General features: G+C 53.2%; 8 protein-coding genes across 8 annotated transcripts; 2 read left to right on the forward strand and 6 right to left on the reverse strand.

Annotated features, from left to right (window-relative positions):
* Positions 1–320: 320 nt before the first annotated feature.
* AYO20_06026 (hypothetical protein) lies at positions 321–2,703 on the reverse strand (the record flags this gene model as incomplete). The annotated part of the gene is made up of 6 exons (XM_022644317.1): positions 321–684; positions 746–1,506; positions 1,576–1,883; positions 1,944–2,138; positions 2,194–2,212; positions 2,269–2,703. The coding sequence occupies 6 exons, from the start codon at positions 2,701–2,703 to the stop codon at positions 321–323; spliced, it is 2,082 nt and encodes a 693-aa protein (XP_022499621.1).
* Positions 2,704–4,171: 1,468 nt separating this feature from the next.
* Positions 4,172–6,139, reverse strand: AYO20_06027 (hypothetical protein; the record flags this gene model as incomplete). The annotated part of the gene is made up of 4 exons (XM_022644318.1): positions 4,172–4,541; positions 4,597–4,773; positions 4,830–5,850; positions 5,905–6,139. The coding sequence occupies 4 exons, from the start codon at positions 6,137–6,139 to the stop codon at positions 4,172–4,174; spliced, it is 1,803 nt and encodes a 600-aa protein (XP_022499622.1).
* Positions 6,140–6,891: 752 nt separating this feature from the next.
* On the forward strand, positions 6,892–9,422 carry AYO20_06028 (acetoacetate-CoA ligase; the record flags this gene model as incomplete). Its single annotated transcript, XM_022644319.1, has 9 exons — positions 6,892–7,125; positions 7,202–7,831; positions 7,893–7,928; positions 7,986–8,066; positions 8,119–8,243; positions 8,300–8,364; positions 8,423–8,551; positions 8,626–8,929; positions 8,987–9,422. 9 exons carry the CDS (start codon positions 6,892–6,894, stop codon positions 9,420–9,422), a joined length of 2,040 nt encoding a protein of 679 aa, XP_022499623.1.
* Positions 9,423–9,923: 501 nt separating this feature from the next.
* AYO20_06029 (hypothetical protein) lies at positions 9,924–11,515 on the forward strand (the record flags this gene model as incomplete). The annotated part of the gene is made up of 4 exons (XM_022644320.1): positions 9,924–10,086; positions 10,146–10,726; positions 10,793–11,130; positions 11,221–11,515. The coding sequence occupies 4 exons, from the start codon at positions 9,924–9,926 to the stop codon at positions 11,513–11,515; spliced, it is 1,377 nt and encodes a 458-aa protein (XP_022499624.1).
* Positions 11,516–11,837: 322 nt separating this feature from the next.
* Positions 11,838–12,920, reverse strand: AYO20_06030 (hypothetical protein; the record flags this gene model as incomplete). Its single annotated transcript, XM_022644321.1, has 1 exon — positions 11,838–12,920. The coding sequence occupies one exon, from the start codon at positions 12,918–12,920 to the stop codon at positions 11,838–11,840; it is 1,083 nt and encodes a 360-aa protein (XP_022499625.1).
* A 602-nt stretch (positions 12,921–13,522) lies between these two features.
* On the reverse strand, positions 13,523–14,638 carry AYO20_06031 (hypothetical protein; the record flags this gene model as incomplete). The annotated part of the gene is made up of 1 exon (XM_022644322.1): positions 13,523–14,638. One exon carries the CDS (start codon positions 14,636–14,638, stop codon positions 13,523–13,525), a length of 1,116 nt encoding a protein of 371 aa, XP_022499626.1.
* Positions 14,639–15,652: 1,014 nt separating this feature from the next.
* Positions 15,653–18,325, reverse strand: AYO20_06032 (hypothetical protein; the record flags this gene model as incomplete). Its single annotated transcript, XM_022644323.1, has 2 exons — positions 15,653–17,046; positions 17,131–18,325. The coding sequence occupies 2 exons, from the start codon at positions 18,323–18,325 to the stop codon at positions 15,653–15,655; spliced, it is 2,589 nt and encodes an 862-aa protein (XP_022499627.1).
* A 375-nt stretch (positions 18,326–18,700) lies between these two features.
* AYO20_06033 (hypothetical protein) lies at positions 18,701–21,789 on the reverse strand (the record flags this gene model as incomplete). Its single annotated transcript, XM_022644324.1, has 5 exons — positions 18,701–19,772; positions 20,333–20,835; positions 20,895–21,038; positions 21,097–21,669; positions 21,730–21,789. The coding sequence occupies 5 exons, from the start codon at positions 21,787–21,789 to the stop codon at positions 18,701–18,703; spliced, it is 2,352 nt and encodes a 783-aa protein (XP_022499628.1).
* Positions 21,790–21,959: the final 170 nt, after the last annotated feature.

Raw genomic sequence — 21,959 nt, forward strand, 5'->3', positions numbered from 1 at the left:
GATGGACAATCGTGGGCTTGAACAGCATTACTTTCAACCTCAATTATTTCATCCCAACGTAGCGTATAGCAGAAAGTACATTGATTTGGCGTCATAAACAGGCTAGGTCGACGTGTTAATTACAACCAGTTCATAACCGTCCCTCTCCTATTCGCTTAGAAAAATGAATACACGGGGCAACTACACATCAAACACAGGAGCTCTACCTGGGAATATTCTGGAACCACTGGCGCGGATCGGCAAAGTCAGCCAGACTACTCTGCCAATCTTCAAACCCGATCTCTGACATGTCCGAGGTGACAAACTAAACAAAGCACCGGTTAGTTAGGGTTACGGGTCAAGTCGACGCGCAGGGCAGAAGGGTGTACCTCGGGTAAAGGGAAGTCTGGACAAGGATCTGAGAATCTCGGCAGCATAACGTCGGCGGTATTGGGAGGTTGTTGATCCGCATGTTGACTGGTCGATTGCCTTCTGGCTCGCTTGACAACTTCCCTGGCATACACGACGCATTTGCGAGGGAACTTGAAAACTAATTCAGAGCCACTAGCGTATTCCATGTAGCCAAAGTGGCCGACGATAGCATCCATCAACGAAATGTCCGAATTGGCCGTGGGGAGGGTCGGGTGCTGGATGACGTGGAGGAACAAATTGATCAGGCCCACGAGTGGAAAGTAGAATGCCAGCCTACCCGACGGTTAGTTAGTTCGTTGACCGGGTGGATAGAGGGAAGCCGGAAGATACTGACCATACGGGCGAACCTGCGGAGACAGTCAAGCCTTGGGTGGCCATGATGATGTCTCTAGCAGCAGAGGCCACGATCTCGGTACTGCGCTGCCGCTGAGCGACCACGCGAGGACTCGAGCTGAGCGCCAATCCGGGTCGGCTCCACGGTTGACAAAAACCTGCATGCATCGCGATGAGCGACCCGCTGTAGATAAACCGGGTGAAGATGATGTGTTGAGGCTGGATGCCCAGTGGTAGATTATTCGCTCGGTAGGGCGGGCTGCTCCGGAAACATGGCGCCAAAGACTCGTACCAGGTGAGAAGCTCCTGATGGAGATCCTGAACCACCGTCAACGTTTCCTCAGGGCTCTGCTGCATGGCCTTGACGGTCAACAAGCGCTTCAAGATCAGCGACGAGATTTTGGCGTGGTTGACAGTGTTGCGGAAGAATTCGAGATTGAATTGATGACCGGGAAGTACGACAGTCGGAATGGGGCAGCTGATGTCGTCGTCGTCAATGGCCTGAGTAAGATTTAGCTCGACTTGTAAGCAGAGTAATGGGGAGAATGGTATTACGCTAGGTCGACCAGAGCGATATGCCAGGTGTTTGTCGTACATGTAGAGATTCCACCAGATGACGTTCCGAACTGCAACATCTTCCTCTCGGAGCTGCAGAGCCTTATTCGCCTGGAGATGCAATCCCTTGGACTGTGCCAGGCGGACCGCGTTCGAGAGGAGCATGTACTCCAAAGCCGGGCTTCCGAGTGCTTCAGCGAAGAAAGCCTATCAGGAAAAACAAGAGTCACAAACTTGGGAACACTAGAAAACATGTAGTGGACGGGATTGTTTTACCATGCTTAGTAGCGCCTGGATGGCGGTGATGCCACTGCGCCCATAGACGAGGTCCGTGTGCACCGACAGAGCGTTTTCAAAGTATCGCCACGCCTGCGTGCGGGCTTCGAAGAAGGCGGATGGGTAGGCGCCCTCGGACAGCGTGATCCTACAGCCCGCTGCGTAGACGGTGTTGCGGAGTGCGTACCAGGCAGCGTCCTGAGCAGGTCCAGAAGGAAGCTTACTTTCGTATTGGGCGCGAAGCTTCTGCTCGAATGCTTGACGATGGATGCATCCGAAAATGGCGTCAAGGCCCTGATCAAAGAATGCTGCACATCCATAGTCAACCTCACTTTCCATTATCATGTTGCTCCTAAGGGGACACTCACCTGTCGTCCATTTCCGTGCCGTCTGAAAGTCTGGTTCGGGCGTTCTTTCTGACTGCACGGCGCGCTCCAGCTTCTCGCTGCGCATCACGTCGGCCGTGAGTCGCAGGGCGAGAGTTCTGAAGTCCGGCGCGCCGATGTGGTGCGAAACCCAATCAACGGCTGGCTCTGAGCAGATTGAAAGATATGAGGAAGGACCTAGGGGTGGTCTGGTCAACAAAGTTCGTCTCACCGGACAGAGGTAGTAGCTAACCGTGGACTTCGCTCACATCCTGTTGCTCTCATTAGCAGGCACATTCTCAGCCGAAGTGGATCCGAGTATACATACCTCGATGCCTACATCAGCACACGACCCTGCGGAAGTTGTGGCAGGAGGGGACATGGGCTCTTGAACCGATGGATGACTCTCCTCCCCAGGCGCTATTTCTTTGGGACTGAGAGTTCTCCGGACAGAGTGTTCTGGCTCTCCGTAGGGTGGCGGCTGCGTTGCCTCTGACGGTGCTCGGAGGTTGGTAGATACACAGAGTGCAGAGGAGTAAGCGTCGTCGACAGTCGGCAAGACTGCATCAGCCCACGGCTCAAAGGCATTCGTATCCACCGGGGGCATATTCTCGGTGGGTTGCAAAGGGCCAGCCGATGATATAGAGCCTGCTCGAGGACTCTGGAACTGGGCCGCTGCAGCTCCGGCAGCAGGTGTAGAGGCAGCCACAAGGACGGTGTCTTCTTTATTCGCGTTCGAGATTTGAGGGCCAGGTGCTGACATCGCCACGGCGGCCTCAGGCTGGGGTGGGATTTGCGAGCTCTGGAGGAGTGCCTCTAGGCGCGCAAATCGTTCATCCAGCGCCCGATCCCGATCCTTACGCTTTCGTGTCCTCTGTTGAGCTGGGGGGAACCAGCACTCCTCGTTGTGATCCTGCGTCACAGTCACTCAGCTGGTTCTTCAAGACATTGCTCTGTCTCTATATATACCAAACAATTTCCACATGGTTTCACGCCGCTGCCTGTGAGAACGAGTGACCGAATCAGTACGCGAGCAACATGATTTTCGCGACGGAGATGGAAGCTCACATCTGGCCTTTTTGATGCGGCAGTGATTACAAGCAAGTGTGCACTTGGGAGTCTGTCTCGGTCCTGCCATCTGGAATCGTGGCGCGATGAGTTGCGATGGAAAATTGACGACGGGGATTTACGAGAGCAGTGACAATGATGAGACAGTGATGCTCCGCTCATACGAACGTAGTGTCGCCCAGCAAGAGAACTTTTTCCTGCGAATTATGGGATGGGGGATGGAGGGTTTTGTGGGGTTTGCGGGGTTGTCCAGGACGCCGTGTCCGGGGAGCATGACCCACTGTTTACACCTTCGATCTATGCCTCGCGTTGGATGGTGCATCGTGCTACGGTCACCCAGAGCCAATAGAGTCTTGATTGCGAGGGTTCCAGCTATTGAAAGGAGGATCGAGGTGTTGCTAATGCAGCTCGTCCGACTCGTGCATGTCCTCGTCGATCCTAGACCGAAAAGGTTCGCATTAAAATCAATGCCTTAGCCCGAAATGCCCACCAACACATCCCTGCAACGAACTTTGACCAAGATTTCACAAGGTACATCACCTCAATATCTAATCTTTGATAGCTCGAGGGTTTCGATCATGCATCTCCTCTTCCAGCTCAAGAGAATCACCTGCACAACATTGCGAACAGGATACTCTCTTTGAGACGTGCCCCTGACAGAATCACAGGTGACAGCGTTCTCCAACTTGGGACCATGCTTTCTGTGCCCAGTCCGGGCTCCGGAACAGACAACGAAACTTGGTTCCGGCTTCCGGACAAAAGGGGAAAAATTCCAGCTTCGCCGAGCCCCCCCGGGCTATAGGAAACACAGCCTCCGATTGGCTGAAATACTGCCGGCAAACTCTGTTTAAACACCTTCTGCCATTCTCGGATAACGGTGGGGATCGTGCAGTACTCAAGTACACAACTAAACAATGGACGAAGTATACATGGCATCGTGATAAGCCCGTTTCTCCAAGTGCCATTGGCAACCCATCATGATGTTACCACCAATCAGGGACCACGCAGTCTCGAACCAGCAGGGTCCAGTCAAGGGTAGGCACGGGAAAACTCGACATTATTGAGACGTCCCGTCGTCTCTCTGGCGCGCCTGACTACCCCAAGCCTTAATGAACTATCTTACAACTGCACGGTGCGGTACCGCCACAGATCAAACGGTCGACTCATAACCGTGTTCCTGTCGCTATCGATGCCGAATCTTCATGGCCCAGGGCTGAGCGGATCATGTCGGCGGCCTTGGTCAGGAGAACGGTCTCGACAGCTTGCGCGCGTTGTAACAGGTCGATTCGCCCCGTCATACCTTGTAACTGGTTGACTTCCTCACTGATGCCGTCCCGAGCGCTGCTGGTGAGAGCATCAATCATATTTTGAATGACCTTGGTGACGTACTGCACGCCTTCGAACCGAGTGTTCATCGCGTGAAGGAGCCGCATGAGGTTTCCGAATCGTCGAATGTCAATCGGCGTGTAGTCTGTAAGCTTGCTGTTCATGCGCATGAGATGGACTGCAACAGGCAGTATAAGCCAGGCAGGTCTAACTTCCCTGTCAGCGATGAGAAACGCAATTGTGATCATTGGCCCACACATACAGAACAAGGGGGATGTCCTCGGTCTTTGCAATCTTGAGGAGCTCGCCGGCCTGGATAGAAACAGCCTCGGAGACTTCCATCAAGCTGCTCAGGGCGTATTTGTGTAAGAGCCGCGAGATAGGTCTGCTGGTGTGCGAAGAGCGGATTAGGGATTCGTAAAGTGAGGCTTTGGTGGACCTTGAAAGATTGTCAGTCATCTTATCTGACCGCTGACCGGGATGTCGCTCGCCTACGTGAAGATGATTCGAGGAATCAAGAGGTGGACCTTGGACAAGCGCGACAGGCTGTCCTGGTCGATGGCAGACAGAGTGGTTTCATAGTATTCCGCCCACATCTGGAGATGGAATTCAAGATCCGTGACCTGCCTCATGTGCTCATTGTCCAGTTTCTGTCTCTCCCGTAGTGAGCTTGCACTGTCGAGGCGGCCGACGCTGCTCTGTAGAGCCAGTATCTCGCACATGATGTTTGACAGCATACATATGGCAACAAAGATCTGATCCACGTCCTCTTTTGGGTGGCATTTCGACTGAGGCAACGTCGGATTACGCTCGCAAGCCCAGAATTCGGGGAGTTTTCCCGGTGCAATCCTTCTCAACTTGTTGGGGCGGCAGAGTGCCAGAGCGAGAACCCGGTTTCGAACGACACAGCACCACCATGTACGAACGTCGTGACAATCGGTGCTACTGTATAGACGTCCCAGGATTGCATGACGGAAGGCCTCGTCGATCCAGAAGCTGTTCACTTCTCTGGAGCTGTTGTACGGGCTCCAGTGGCTCAGAAGCAGGGCTGTCTGTGTCAGCGCCACGTGGCCTTCTTTGGTGAGAGTTGCTGTCTGGTACAGACTGAGTGTATACTCGAACAAGACCTTTTGTGCTTGTGGTACCGTCCCTAGGCCCGAGTCTTGCCTCTCCTCGTCGCTCAGGTGCGGGAAAGTGACAAAAAGGACGGCTTGCAACACCAGCGACTTCAGGGAACTGTCGTCAGGAACGTTATATCTGGTCTGATACCACCGGTAAAACTCCGCTGCATTCATGGCGGGGCATAAGATATACACACTCGTCATGAACAGCTGAACCAACTTGTCTTGCAGTTCGAGGGACAAATACGGGGAATCAATCTGTCTGCTATGCCCCATTTTGCAAGCGGTTCCGACGTCTGGCGGCAATATCCACTCCTGAGGAGGTTTCTGATGTATTGGCGGCATAGAGTTCTGTTCGATCAAGCCAAGCGACTTTCCTACTACATCCATTCCGCCTGGCGATGGTTAGTTGTGCATGGACAACGAATCTGCACGAATCCAGGGCTCACATGAAGAGAGTAACATGCTTTCCACCTCACCGAACGAGCTCAACTGCGGTGCAGTGGGTGGGCTGGATTGCTCAGGTAGAAGTTGCTGATACTCGTAAGGATTAAAGGTGTCCATTGCCCATGAGGTGGGAGAAGTAGTGCCAGCATCGAGGTCCAGACTGATAAAATCCCAGATTGGATCTTCATTGGCGGCGGTTGGGTGCTCTGGGGTCAAGTCGCATGCGTGTTGAGACATTTTTCCCAGGCTTCAAAAGCCAAGTACGCCTTCGCGGCGACAAGCAAAGCCAGCGAAGGTCGCGCCGTTCTTGTTTCAGCGCCGTTCAAGCACCAACTTGAGCAGAGTGAATTTGCACTTAGGGGCGTCCTTTTATGTGTTTACCAGGACTGCAACGTGATTAATCGCCTTGATTGCAGTGTCATCGGCTATATCCGGAAGGATAACCGTAGACAAGGGACCTGAAAAATCGTTAGTCGACCGCTCTAGCCCTCATCTAAAAGTCTCTTACCCGTCGTCAATTCTTTTTTAATGCTGTCAGCCTGAACAACGAGCCACTGAATGATTGTTAAATCCCAACACTAACACTTGGCCAACAGATGCTGAAGGTAATGCCCATTGAATCCTTTCCAACAGTCTCGCACGAGACATCGCGGATATCGTCGGCCCGCGCAGACTTAGACGATTGCTCCCCAAATTGGCAAAGTGTTTCGGAACACCGGAGACCGGCAATCTGTCTCCGGCATTCCGAACGATGTGCCGAGACCCACCAGAGTCGCTGAGAATGGCTAGCTTGTCGCCAACACCAATGAGCAGTAGAGGTTGGCATTTCCTCGAAGTCTCATCAGCATCGATCGTAGTGGATAGCCACTGGTTGTTCGCACGCATCACCTATTCAAGCAGCACTGTATCTATATTCAACGATACCATAGCTGGCATTCATACCTTACCTATCAGTCGCATCTTTCTGCCACATCTTCCTTCTGCGAAATATGTCCGAGCGGCACGCTCCTCGGCTGGTCTGGACACCCCAGCGTCTGGGCTCGACGCAAACAGATCGCCTGCTTGATCTGGTCAACCACCGGCATAGCCTGAATTTACGGAAGTACAGCGAGTTGCACGCGTACTCGGTTAATCCTCGGACGGCATCCGATTTCTGGGTAGACTTGTTCATTTTCTTGAAGATCAAAGCAAACACTGAGCCATTGCTCGGATATGTGCGAGCGGTAAGTTGAGCAAAGATCGGTGCTCCTTGGCCTCGGGGTCGGGTAAGATGTCGCTGACTACGACTTGCTTTTTCAGGACGCTCAGAGCATGTTTCCTCCTCCCTCGTTTTTTCCTCAAATCAAACTGAACTTTGCCGAGAATCTCTTGACTGGCAAGTCGGAGAGTGAGATAGCAATTCACGCCTGCAATGAGGGCGGCGTCAATTTGCGTTCAATCACCTGGGGAGAGCTGATATCGCAAGTGCGGCAGGCTGCAGACGCCATGGTGTCATTTGGAATTGGGCAAGGAGATCGGGTCGCGGCTGTCATCTCGAACAGGCCTGAAACCATGGTCTTGTGTCTCGCGGCACTCTCACTCGGTGCTATTTGGTCTACTTCCTCCCCCGACATGGGCGAACACGGCATATTGGATCGGCTGTTCCAGATACGTCCGAAACTAGTCTTTGGAGAGACGGCGGTTCTCTACAATGGCCAGATGAGGGATCTCAGAACCAAGCATCGAAATTGTGCCGAACGGCTGGCAAAACATGCGGAATTTCAAGGATATTTCTTGCTCGAAACAGAAGGCTTTGGGTTCCAAGGACATGCTCAGAACGTGAAGATTGCTCCCTGGTCAAGTTTCATTGGTCAGAGCACGGGACGGGAACTGACATTTGCTCAACTGCCCTTTTCTCATCCTGGTTTCATCGTGTATTCGTCGGGTACAGTAAGGCTGACACCCGTCCATACCTCTTATCTGGTTAGAGGAGACTGATATTCCGTTGCAGACAGGGCCACCGAAGTGCATTGTACACAGTGCTGCTGTATGACTAATTACTCTCTGCTCACCATTGCTTGCACTGACTGACTGACTGCTGTAGGGGCTACTACTTCAAGTCAAAAAGGACAGCATATTAGGCTTCGATGTCCAAGATGGAGATGTGCTCCTCCAATATACTACAGTAAGTCGCTCCCTCCCCTTGAAACAAGGCAGTTTCCTGACAAAAGATATAGACTGGATGGATCATGTGGGCTATGGTCCTTTGCGGACTCGCCTACGGCGGACAAGTCGTGGTATACGATGGCTCGCCGCTCAAGCCGGACAAATTGGTCCTCCTTCGCCTCATCGAGAAACTCAGGTCTGCCTTTTAAGAGTCCAAGGTAGTGTACGAGTAGTTCCTGACTGGCTTCATAGGGTCACATTATTTGGAACGTCGGCACGCTTCCTATCTGATTTAAAGGCAACCAACACCTGCCCACGTGAGTTGAATGTAACAAATTGATGACGGAACAAAACTATGCTAAGCTATACTCATAGGGGACACCCTGAACCTATCTTCACTTCGGACGGTGACATCTACCGGCAGTACGCTGCCTGCCGATGTCTGTGAATGGTTCTACGACAAGGGCTTTCCCAAACACATTCACCTCGCATCGACCTGCGGAGGTACTGATCTTGCCTGTTCTTGTATGGTGACCTCTCCTTCTCTTTGCTGGGGCATCGACTGACTGTGATGCTAGTGGTGAGCGGCAACCCGACATTACCTGTTTACTCGGGTGAAATTCAATGCGAGAGTCTAGGGATGGCAGTCGACATAGCCGACGTAAGCAACGAGATGTTTGTCTCGGTCAAAACAAAAGGAGAACCAGGGGAGTTGGTGTGCACCATGCCGTTTCCAAGCCAACCTACAGTTTTCTGGGGCGAGGGCGGCGCCAAAAAGTATCAAGATTCGTACTTTAAGCGCTTCGGTAGGGGGGTATGGAACCAAGGAGACTTTGTGCAAATGAACGATGACACCGGAGGATACGTGATGTTGGGAAGATCGTGAGTTATCCCACTATTCCTCTGACCCCCTCCGTTCTTGGTTGACGTTTTTTCAAGTGATGGTGTGCTCAACCCTTCAGGGGTTCGATTTGGCTCGGCCGAGATCTACAACGTTGTCGAAAAGTTCCCCGACATCGAGGACAGTATCTGTGTCGGGCAGAGACGTACAACTGACAAAGATGAGAGCGTCGTCCTCTTCGTCAAGATGAAGGGCAACGCTGTCTTACAAGACGAGCTCAAGGAGAGGTTGCGGCAAGCCATCCGGTCGGCACATTCACCCAGACACGTTCCAAAGTATATCGTTCAAGCCCCAGAGATCCCTTACACCATCAATGGCAAAAAGATTGAGATTGCCGTGAAGCAAATCATCTCCGGGAAGCGGGTGACTCCTTCTGGAACGGTGGCCAACCCAGAGTGCTTCAAGTTCTACGAGAGATTCGTCCGCATCGAGGACATGGTTCAAAAGCACGACGGTGCAAAACCCAAGCTCTAAGCTCTAACCGGGCGAAGCGGAGACAGGGTGAGAAGATAGATCTATATTACCTGTGTCTTGCACCTGGTGTGGCGCAGTCGAGAGCCTCTTGGGAGTGAAGAGTTTGTACGGCAGAAAGTGGCATTAATTTTGTAATACGGCACATGGAAGCCACGAGGATGAGTGTCTGAACTCACCAATCGATCAATCTCAGCATACAAAGCACCTGATTGTAGCTCGCGGGCCCGCGCCCTGATCCCGCGGACAAACTAACCACCAGCGTAAAGTGGGACCGGAGGATCGTTTCCTCTTGTTCCGGCAAGGCTGGCCAGGAGACCCACCCGCTCTCGACTGAAACTCCACATTCGTTGTCAAATGTATTCAACACACAGACTCCGTTACAAGATATATCCCATTCCACCGTCTCTTTCGTCTCCTTGAGAAGCCCGCACAGAGTTCACCGACCCAGTCCTGTTTTCACTCCTGACTAACCCCCTGGAAGATCGGTGATTGGCCTTCAAGATGGCGAGTGTCACCAACGGACAAAAAGCCAAGGGCAAGCTTGATGGCACCAAGTTCATCATCATTGGCGCTGGTTTCGGCGGTCTTGCCTCGGCGATTGAGTTGAAGAAGCGCGGTGCAGAAGTGAAGGTGTTTGAATCGTACCCAGACATGAAGAAGCAAGGTCAGTTTCTCGGTGAATGCACTGACCATGGCGGGCTGAGTATCGCGCGCATCGTATAGGAGATGTCATCATGATCGGTTCCAATGCCACTTGCATCATAAAGCACTGGGGCTCGGTGCTCGACGAGCTTCTGCCCATCTCGTCCCAGCCTCCAGTCATGTACATCCAGGACAAAGCCGGAAAAGCGCTTCTCAACCAAAACTTGCCTGCCGAGTTCGGGGGACATCCCAATCTCTACACTAACCGAGGCCGGGCGCAGATGTTGATGTACGAATATGCAGTATCTCTGGGTGTCGACATCTCCTTTGGGACACCCGTCACCGAGGTATTCGAGGATGACAACTCGGCGGGCGTGGTGGCGGGCTCCAACCGATACACCGCCGACGCTGTCATCGCTGCTGACGGAGTTCACAGCAAGACTCGCAACTTTATCACCGGCCGGACGGAAAGACCGAAGAAAAGCGGCTTCGCCGTCTACCGCTCTTGGTTCCCACTGGGTAATCTGAAGAACGACCCAGTCACGGCGCCTATTGCCGAGTCACCGGACTCCTTGTTCAAAATCTGGATCGCAGAGGACACGCACGCGATCCTAACGACAAACGTCAAATTACAAGCAGCGACATGCTTCGTCACTCACAAGGTGAGATACTGCCGTCTCTGGCTCGGTGTCTCCAGTAAGACGTAGGCTAAATCTTTGACGTACTAGGACAAATCAGACATCAAAGAAGACTGGAATCTCCCCGGCGACAGGAAAGATATGGAAAAGTGTGTCGAGGGATGGGACCCGTTGTTGATCAAGATCATCCAGCAGATCCCGCCCGAGTGCCTGATCGACTTTAAGCTGCTCTGGCGAGATCCTGTCCGACAATGGGTCTCTCCCAAAGGCCGCATCTGTCTTGTCGGTGACGCGGCTCATCCTCACCTGGCCACTTCAGGCACGGGAGGAGCCCAAGCCATAGAAGACGGAGCAACACTGGGCGTGCTCCTCGAGAAGTTGGACGGGAAGGACATACCTCTCGCTTTCAAAGCGTACGAGAAACTCCGGTAAGATAGATGTCTCTTATCTTTTCACAGTGCAGGTGCAAGTGCAAGACCTAACCTTTTTCGGGGAAACATTAGATACGAACGAACCAGCCTGACACAGCGAATGGGCTGGGAAACACGACACGCATGGCACCAGACAGACTGGGAGTTGGTGGCCAAGAATCCCCAGGCCCTCTCGCTACCGCAACCCGAATGGCTGAACGGAGTCGACGCGGCCAAATACGCCGACGAGAGATTCGACGAGGTCATAGCACATCTTCAGTCCGGGGCGCCGTTTGTCTCCAAGAATATCCCCGAAGGCCACGTCCATGAGGACTGGACGATTGAGCAGATGTTGGCTTACGAGGGAAAGAAGGTCGACGAGAACTTTTACCAGACACGATGATATATGTTCACTAGAACAGGGGCGATTGAAGTGGTGAATCAGAGCATGCATGCCATGAGCATGAAACTGTTCTCAAAACAGAGACGTGATTGCCCCGTCTGATTACATCCAGCCCTTCCAATTCGGTTCAATGTGGTTCAAAGCACGTGTGCAGGCTGAAGCAGTAAAGTGAGCTCCAGTGTGTCCATGAGAAACCCTGCTTTTTATGTTCCTGCAACTACACTATTCATTCCCGATATGGATCCGGGTTTGCTTCTCCTGCCCAGGTCCTCGTTATCGTAATATCCGCATAGCATCACAGCAGCATACCTCAACGTGCGAATCAACATGGATACATGGAATCCAACCCACTCCCTGGAATCATGTATGACGGGAGATACCCCTTTGACGTTCCAATCACACCCAACCAGTTCAGCGGAAGATGATAGACCGCCAGCGTAGCAAAGGCACAGAAGCCAATGACGGCAAAGGTGCGCACGGCATCCTGCAGCGCGGGGGGCCATCTCTCATACCCCTTTTCCACCGGGGACAATCCATTTGGGTCCTTGAGAGCCAGAAGTCGCATTTGCGTGTAGAGGGAGCCGAGACTCGCGACGAGGATAGACTCGTAGATGGGGAACTGCTCTGTCTGGCCCGCCCAGAGGGTGAGCGGTGCATAGGTCTTGGGATAGCCGTAGCCGTGCGTGGTCCGGATGATGGTGTTCTCGACGACAAAGTCGAAGACGAACTCGCCCAGCCAGATGATGACCACGAGCGTCATGTTGGAGATGGACGGCCAGCGACGCTTGAGGGGTCTGATCGCCGCGCAGGCCACCAGGGCGACACCCGCGCAGAAGTAGACGTACATGGGCGGGCCCCAGAGGAGGCTCTCGGCGTAGTTGTGCGGGCCGCCCTCGCGGTGGAAGGGGAGGAAGCGCGTCCAGACACCCAGGTTGACGTTGTGCGCGTTCCACGAGAAGATGTACTGCTGGCAATTGAGGAAGCCGTCCGCGACCCACGCGACCATCCCGCCGATGACGAATTTGCCGTCGAGGGTCAAGCGACGTGTCCGAGTCCCGTCTGGTCCGGGACGAGCGGCCCGGAGGGGACTGAAGACGCAGAACCAGAAGAATCCGATGAGTACGGCGAGGCTCAATGCCTCAACCAGACGGAGACAGACGAGTCTCCATGTCGCGAGCTCGTCGTCGCCCGCGATCAAAGGTGCGGGTCGGAAGTCATCCGAGGCGAACCAGCGGATGAATGCTTGAACACCCATGATTGTCCATGCTAGGCCGAAGACAGCGAAGCCCGTGGCATAGCCGCCAGAGTCGGATAGTGTTTCAACCTCATGATCCTTGGATGTTGCCAGGAGCCGAGTCTCCTCCCCGGTGCCATAGTTCTGCTCAAGGTCGCCGTTGGAAGGCATGGTGAGATTGCTTCTGGAAGATGTCGAGATCTCGTCGGGTTCTAGGACACACAAATATCGTTGACTTCACAGTGACACCCGTACCCTGTCACGGACAAGTTCTCACAGGGTTTATATGCCACTCAATCTCGTCCCGTCTGGGGATCCGGGATCCGGGGAACGAATGGGAATCCAGTGGCGCTCAATTCCAAGCAGGCCAGGTCTGTCCGTTCCCCCGTCAAATCGGACTCTTTCTAGGGCTGTTTCCTGATTGTAAATCCACTTCGAGTCTTCTGGAGAAAGAGGGGACCCCAGTTTTGTGGAGACCTCGCTCCTAGAGCTATGCTAAATCGCTCGGGGATTCCTACAGGTACGGACGAATGTATCCTGTAAGTGGAAAATGGACAGACTATACAAGCTCTGGCACAAATGCGGCAGCCGGATAGCTATCAGCAACAGGTCATGGACATGTCTAATGGACTTGAAGGTGCAGTGAAAAGTCCGAGTAACTTTGTTTTGTTCTCTCCCTTTCTATATGGACAGACGCAGAGGTGTTAGTATTTTGCCTTTCTCCGCACATTGGGTACCAACAGCCTTGATCGGTCCTCAAAAAGACGACTCTGTTACTGTTCGGTATAGCAAGACGCCACATTCACTCTCTGGTCTTTCTTCCAATGAACCGGTGGAACGTCAGGGGCTTTGAAGCCAGGTTTCGCCTCGACGACCATGGGCACAGACTGAAGCAGCGTGACACCGAAAGCATGGTAGCCAGGTGGCATAGGCTCGCCCTCGACGTGTTTCGCATCGCTGGCAAAAGAAGCCTTGAGGTCTAGGACGGTGCGCGATGAAGGTCGTCCTTCGATAGTCAGGATCCATTCAGTCTCGGACTTGACGTGTGCTGGCTTCATGATCGGACTTTGATACCAGCCGATCAAGATACTGATGAAGGGCTTGTCATTCACGTATCCGATCGACTCGTAGGAAACGATTCCTGTCTGGCCTTTCTTGATGGTCATCGCGGGCCGCACAATATCTTCTGGCGCCGGGGCACATTTGCTCGTGGCTTCTATTCTGTCGATCTTGACGCCGAGCTCATAGGCAATGTGCTCGATCATCTGGAACCAAAAGTGTTTCTGGTACCAAATAGCAGAGCCATTCTCGTCCTGTGCCTTTTGTGGGTCACTCCCCAGACCAATCACCTGGAGATTACCGGTGTTGGTCTGATCTTCACAGTCAAAATACTCCTCAATCTTGATCCTTTGGACATCATTTGATAGGCCGGTCAGGAGTATAGCGAGGCGCTGTGTGATGAAGTCAGGATTGAGACCGCCACCGTAGAAAGTGGCCTGGCCTTTGAGAGCTGCTGCCTTGATCGTTTGCGCAAACTCTGACGACCGTGCGGGAAGGTAGCTGTACGGATGACAAGTGACCACGTTTTTTCCAGCCTCGAGAAGCTTCTTGAAGTCCTCCAATGTGTTGATGAATGGGGCGTCGAGCGCCGTATGGACAACCGCATCGCACGGTATGGCCAAAAACTTACCCAGATCGCGAGTGGCCTTCACTCCCAATTCCGCAATCCCAGCAAGGGTACCGATGTCGACTCCGTCTTTCTTTTCCTGGAAAACAAGAGCCCCTACGATCTGAAACTCGGGAAGCCTCGCTGCCTCTCGGATCACGACACATCCGACGTCCCCAGGGCCGAAAATGGCAATCTTGTAAGGATCAGATCGATTCGGCATGGTGGTGCTCTTAGGTGAATATACCTTATACACGTGTCGAAATTACTGTCGTGTGAGCCTCATGATATCAAGACCCCATAGGCACTATTAAGTTCTCTCGTTCCTTACCGGCCTGCATCGGGGATCAAGATTTCTGTGGTTGCAGAATCAATTTGTTTCCGGTGTCCGGAGGCAGAATTCCCCTTCCGGACCCTTTGCAGAATGAGCCCGATCTGGTGGACGTTCCAGGGTGTTCTCTATCCCATATTGTTTTGCATTCCCATTCAAAGCTTTGGTCTAGCGGTATAACAAAGCCGAAGATGCTTTGGGGATTTGAACTGGGCAGTGGTCAACAGTCGGGCGTAACATCGTTGATCCCGGCGCTCCTGTCTCGTGTGTCAAACATGCTTACAAGATACATCCTGTGGACCCTGTAATGATGTTCAACTTCCGGTCTGACACTCCTCTTACCTAGCGATCCGCGGGAGAGAAAAATCGAGGATCTATTCCTGATGCTCGGAGCTCTAAGTCTGGGCATTGTCCGAAGAGTCCTCTGCGCAGATTTGGATACTCAAGTCAATGATTGCAGACTCAGGCACGTATGTTCCGGCTGGGCGCGGAAAGCAGAGTGGAGAAGTAAAAGGTCAGACGGTCGTGATATTCAACAACGCTGCTGCATATTTTGGTCTGCGTCAACGACGAAACCGTGTTTAGCTGGGCCTGCTCGGTGCGTTCTCGCGTGGCGGGTTAGAGTGGCCTCGCTCCTTTTCCTGAACGAAAATAGTGGTGGGCGAAATATAGTTCGGCGATAACATAATATATGTATATATGCCAAATGCTTATCATCATCTTGTCTGTCTGTTTGTTTTTCTTTCTCTCTGTCTGTACCTGTTTTGCGCCACTGACCAACTTAGTATTCCTCGATTGAAACGCCCCAGGCTAACACCAAACTCCGTTACTGATGTACTTAATCAATGGAAGCCAGAAATCCAATGCTGAAAGCGACTGACTGGGATGCACAGACTCGGCCAAAAATCAATGTGTGCCAATGTCCGGATACGCCGGACTGCGTGGAGTGCTATTATGTAGCCCAGCACTAGCGCCCGTGCCTGCGCTCGTGGACGGCTTGGGAGGAGTTGTCGAGGATGCGTTGTCGCTGGACGGTGCAGGCCCGGTGCCGGTGAGCGTTGTCGCCGAGGCTGCTGCTGGGGGAGCTGTCGGCCCTGAGATTCCAGATAAGGGTAAAGGAGACACAGCGCCGACAATGGCAGAGCCGGCGCCCACGTCGGTGGCATAGCCCAGGCCTTCGATAGTGGCCATGCTGGGGTCCATGCCGAAATTGAGGTCGGCATTTAGGAAAGCATCGCCATCGAAGAGCGGGTCCTGGAAGATGGTGGGCATGCTGAGGTCGAAGAAGCCGTCGAACAGCTCGTCCAGATTCGTGAACTGCGGGTCGTAAATGCCCGGGCCAAACGAGGATGGTACATCGAGCGCAAACGCGTTTGCACCGGTAGAGGACATCCCACCAAGGGCATTGTGGTGCGGGTTGTTCAGGGCTGATGTCTGGAAGCGCGTGCTTTTGTTGTAGTTCTGGTACTGGAACGCGGACATGGGTGGGATTTGGCTGAATCCCGAGGCGTAGCTGTGGTTGAATTGCTGCGACAGGGACGTTTTGGGGGATGTGGTGGTCAAGAGCGATGCGGGCGTGACGTTGGGCATGGCCCTAGCAACAGGAGTATTCCCAAGATTCTTGCTATGGCTCTTGTTGCTGACGCTATTGTCGCCGCTTCTGGCCGAGGATGGCGACGCTAGGGTCGGGGCTGTTCCGTTTGAATGGGTTGCTGCTGCATCGGAGAGGACATGTAATCCGTTTCCTCCGGGGCCTCCGCCAGAAGACAGGGATTTCGTCATCGCCGGGGTTGTAGTCGCAGACCCTCTGAGCGTCGCAGCGGGCGTGGATGAACTGTGAGAATGGTGTCCTCCACGATGAGCCTTGCCCTCAAACGGCCCAAACTTGCACGCAGCGACCTCTGCTTCCATTGCGTTGACGATTCCAGTCACGTCAGCTTTCCTCACCCCTGTTTGTTTCAGAGACTTCAGCGCCTTCCGGCCCAGTCTGGCCATTGCGTCTGCAGTCCACCAGTACATGCTCAGCGCCTCCAATGTCTCACAGCGCGTAGCGAGATCGGCCTGTGCACGATCGGTGTCTTCAAATGCATTGTCACGGAGACCGCGGTATGCAACTGTCAGTGCGAGGCCGACCGCATAGGGCACCAGAGGAATAGGTTGAACAGACGTGTGACGACCGTTAGCGAGGAGTTCCTGGATCCGATCAGCCGCTGATATACGGCGGGCATAGGAGGTCGTGGAAGGACCACCTGCGCGGCAAGAGAGAATCGCGATGACGTGGTAACAGAGCTCGAGGATACCTGGGGAAGAATGTTAGCGACACAGGACGATGGTAGGTCAGGACCGACGTAGAAGAAGTATCATGATCAGAAGAGCCGACTCACTTTGTTCCGAGACTGGAAGTAAGGACAAATCGATACCCTCAGTCAGCGACCGATAGGCTGGGAACTCAGCCTCCCACCCTGTACACTCCGGGTCCGCAGTTGGTCTGTAAAATTCAATGACCTCGTCGAGAAGGTCTCCCAATCTCAGCCACAAATTGATTACATTGCTTCTGGGAACGCCGTTCTCCAGGGGCGGACGAGCGATGTCGATGTCTCGATTTGCGATCACAATTGGCCGCCCACCAAGACAGGCATTGATCTTGTCGAGAGTCCAGATGGTCCACCATAACATGCTTGACTGGTCTTTGGGGGACCGTCCTGGCGTGTGGATATGGAGACCCGCTGTCCAGGCATCGTGAATTGCTTGCGACAGATGCAGTGAGGACTCTTCAATGCCCCCTGGTCCATCATTATGTAGATGCATCAATGTCAGAATCTGGACCTTGGTGACTCTATCAGGTTCCAGGTCAGCTTTCATTGCTGCATCCAATCCCGTATGTAAACTCCGGGCGAATGGGATGGGATCAAGAAGTGGCCCGTCATCATAAAGTAGGAGGTATGGAGCGGCCTCCTCGGTCTTGCAGGTGACAAGACATATGGCCTGCATGAGGAATATTGAGCACCGTCCCTCGGTATAGTCCCGAAGCAGTTTAATGCCGTTCAGGATGGGTAGCAGTCCATCAAAGCATGCAATGTAAGTGGTGACCAGGGCGTCCTGAGTCGCCTTGGGCAGAACTCGAAAGGCTCCCACGGCTTGCAAGTAATTTCGTTGATGACCAGTCAGGATCCTTCGACCACCTTCAACCCTGCCATACTTCTCGACATTGAGTGGCGTTTTGTCGCCCGACTTGTGCGGTTGGGGCGGGCCAAGGTCCTCTGGAGGGAGTCCATCTTGTAAGTCGCGAGACTGTTCGACCCAGGTGCCGACCCGACTGATCCTCTGGCCGCCTTGCTTCCTCGACGACAAGTCCGTGAGGATGGACTCGGGGTTCAAGTCTCCCACGAAACGGATGGGTTCTTTGTGTGTCAGGTTGGGCAGCACCCTGTCAAGCCCATCAGAATCTGCCTGCTGCTCTGGCGGGCGCTGAAAGGTGTGATGACAGCGCTTCTTCGCGGCGCGACATTTCTGACATGCCCGTGCGGCTCTCTTGCGGCTCGCGAAGGCCGCCGTGTCCGCCTCCCAAACAACTTGCATCGAATCCCAAGGGCTGTCCGGGTATTAGATTTTAATGAAGTGAGGGAATTGGTGGGGGCAGAGCCGGCGGCTGATCTGAAAGCAGATATCGCCCCGCGGCACGCTACACGTGACTGGATATTTTTCTTTGCTGTCACCTGACGCACGCACTACGTCATTCGATTTAAATAGCTCCAGACTTCGACCAGTCAAGAGTTCAGCCTTGCACGTGCATTGTTACTTCTTTGTTTACAGCGTGTCTTTTGACATGTCAGCAATTACACGTGCGGGATTCAGTTCTCCCACTGCAATAAGAGAAATTGACAAAGGATATGTTGCCAATGATCTTCCCTTAAGGCTCAGCCGTGTGTGACGTCGACTCCTGCAGACAAATCCCTATACCGCCGTCTTCTTCTTGACTAACAACAGCACACCATACACAGCCGCCTTGATCTTCTCATTTCCTTTCTCCACTCCTGCTTCGTGCAACAGCTGCTCAATCTTCTGGCGAAGGATTTTCAGCACATCCCTCTCCGTGCCAACGTCGTCCGGGTGTGCCTGGCGCCAGCGCGTCTCTGCACTCCCTGTCGCCATCATCTTCTCAAACGTGTCCATATCTGCTTCAGGTAGTCCCACAAAAAATTCTTCACTTGGATCCCACTCCTGCCGGACGAACGTCGTTTGGTCAAACTCGGCAACGGGTTGAGCCAGAGTCCACGGAAGAGGGAGATCAACATAACGGCCTCGCACCAGGAGCGAGCCTGGCTCAAAGTAGGGCTTCATGTTACGCTCTTGATGGTGATCGAACGCGGCCTGGATGGCAGCGGAATTGGGCATAGACGGATGAGCACGAATGTCGCCACTCGTCCATATGGCGACGGTACCTCCTGGCTTGAGAACGCGTGCAGCGCTGGGCCAGAAGCCCGACATGTCGAACCAGTGAGCGGCATTGGAGGCAGTGATGAGGTCGACGCTAGAGTCTGCAACAGCTGGAGACAGGTTTGCTCCGAGTTCCTCCGCCGTGGAAATTTCAAAACGTGCAGGCTCAGAAGTGGACGAGACGATGCCCATCGAGCGAGCGATAGCGAGCATGCCTTCGGAGGGATCCAGACCCAGGACGTGAGCAAAATGAGGCGCAAGCCCTCGAGCCGCAAGACCAGGGCCGCAGCCGACATCAAGAACTGTGTCAAAACCACCCCCAGTTGAGGAGTGGTAGTCGATGACGGCTTGATACACCTTTGGATGGTAATCGCGGCGAACTTGGGCATAGGCTTTGCCCTGGTCCCTGTTATAGGAGCTGAACGTCTTTTCCTTTGGAAAGAGGGCAGATGCTGATTGTGGCGTGGCCATGGTGCTTGCGGGCAGCAGAAATACCGTCGTGCGGATTGCTTGTTTTCGGGCTGAAGTTTCGAGAGTATAGCCCCGATCAGAACTGAAGGGCAGAATGAGAAACTGATTTATCCTGCCTCTGGAGTCACACAGTATCGAACCCCAGCGGAAACGAGCCTAGCGGAGGTAGATATGAGTCGGTGGGAATGCAGAGTTATTTATCTGCCAACTTGGGAGCAAGGCTGTGGAGGTGGGAGGCCAGCCAATCACAGTGTAGTTTCAAGGCTATTGGACATTCCACTAAGCCTGATACAGGGGACCATTGCGAGGCCCCAATCAGCACACCCGGTAAGTCGAGACACCGGGCGTAACGGAATGAAAGTATCATGTACAAGTACTGGGTTCTTTCACACCGATACCGGGCCACAGAGCTTGTGAATGTCCGCGTCCACACGAACGGAGACGTTTTGCCAAAGCGGCATCGGCCATACAGCTCGCCTGCCGCACACCCATAGTAGAACTGATGTGACGGAGATGCTCCACTGCGAAAGAAAACACGGATAGATCATTCCTTTCCTCGAGGGCTATCAGAAAAAGCGAGTGCATGAACGAGAGGATGCCTGAAAGAAGGGGTTAGCCAGAGGAATTGTATTAAGTGAGACGAGGGGATACTTGCGTGGAGAGTCTCGGAAACTATACGTTGAGATACAAATGTCAATGCATAGCTGGCGAATGGTGGAAAGGGCCAGGTCTGTCAGTGCACTGTCAGGATCGGGCAAACGGGCCTCGTTCTGCAGGATGAGTTGGTTGACGAGAACTCGAGCGGCGCGCCAGGAGTTCCAAGCTTCTGCGATCCAGAGATTCGGATAGACATGCATCTTACCAGCAAAGTGGGTGTCATTAGCAGCGTCAGACAAAGAGACTGTAGTATATTTCCAACTTGGGGGCAAGCCTGCTCTCCACGTCTCGAGATCTGCATCGATTTCTAGCGCAGTGGCACGAATTGCTTGGGGATCTATCGCCCCTTGATCTTTCAAAGCTGCACGGAGGTTGGCGAGTCGAAAACAAATCTCAGTGATAGATCCCGGGCTGGCGATGTTTGCACGCTGCCAATTTTGTCTCAAGGTGCCTGTTTGAAAATTGAAGGTCGCTTTGACTAGGGCGTTGGGGACGGCAACATGCTCCTGCATGCAGGCCAGAAGCTATGGTTTTGATCAGACAATGAATCCCGCTGTGGGGGTAGCTCGAGAGCGTTACTCACGAGGTACGAGCGAAACTGTACATAGAGCATCCCGCCACGCTCGCTGCTGAATTGGTCGTGGCCACGAAGCTCTAGGACAGCCGCGCCAGCTCTGATGTGAGCAACCCATTCGGGGCACCTGTCCAAGATTTCGCAATTGATAGTCTGTAGGCAAGTGAGTGAGACCTCCCGACAGTTCGACCGAGATGGCAGTTTAGCTTACCTCGAAGAACGCAAGCAACATAAGGGCCATAAATGTCGTGTCTGAAACGGCTTGGATTGGGTCGTGTAACGCTTGCTGCATGGACGCCAGAGCTGCAGAATACTGCGCTCGAGCCTGAGATTTGATGTGTGAAGTGTCGAAGACGTTTGACAGCCCCGCCATGCCTACTGCCTCGATCACCTTCCTCAAGACGTTGTTGGGTCCTTGGTCAAAGTAGGACTTGGTCAACCAAGCATGGTGATTATTGAAAGTACAATCTTTGGGAGAGTACTTCACGAAGAAGAAGTTCGCCCCCAGATCATGAGAAGATGGTGATAGTGGACGTGCAATGGTCACAGGAGGTTGGCGAGATGCGGCGAGGTATTCCTTCCTGAAACCTTGGGTATTGTTCTGTGAAGACTCAATAGCGGCCTGTGGTGAGGTCCAAACCATGCTCAAATTTTCCTCTTGACGGCATCTTCGAGCAACCCTGTCGGATTCATCTCTGATCCTGACCTGATCGACGTTGCGGTAACCAGGACATTTTTGTTTCAATCTCGCGCACTTGAGACATCCTGGTCTCCCTTCGTCGCACTGGCCAAATTAAGCCGGTCTGAACAAGTCAAACATTGTAAATAGGTCATATTAACTTACCTTGACCTTGCGTTTCCGGCACAGCTCGCAGCCTTTGCTAGGAGCACGACAAAATACCATGGCATGGATGATCTTTAATTGTTTAAAGACGGTCCTCGAAGATTCTGGTAGTATAGTCCTCCCTCTAAATCGGTGCTACCAGCCCGGTAAAAGCTCACTACCTCTGCTTGGAAAAGGCCAATTGTTCCAGCAGACAGGTAGCGCAGCAGGATGAATTTGTCTCGGTATTA

The sequence above is a fragment of the Fonsecaea nubica genome (genome assembly GCF_001646965.1).
Source record: "Fonsecaea nubica strain CBS 269.64 chromosome Unknown Scaff37, whole genome shotgun sequence".
Taxonomy (NCBI): Eukaryota; Fungi; Ascomycota; class Eurotiomycetes; order Chaetothyriales; family Herpotrichiellaceae; genus Fonsecaea; species Fonsecaea nubica.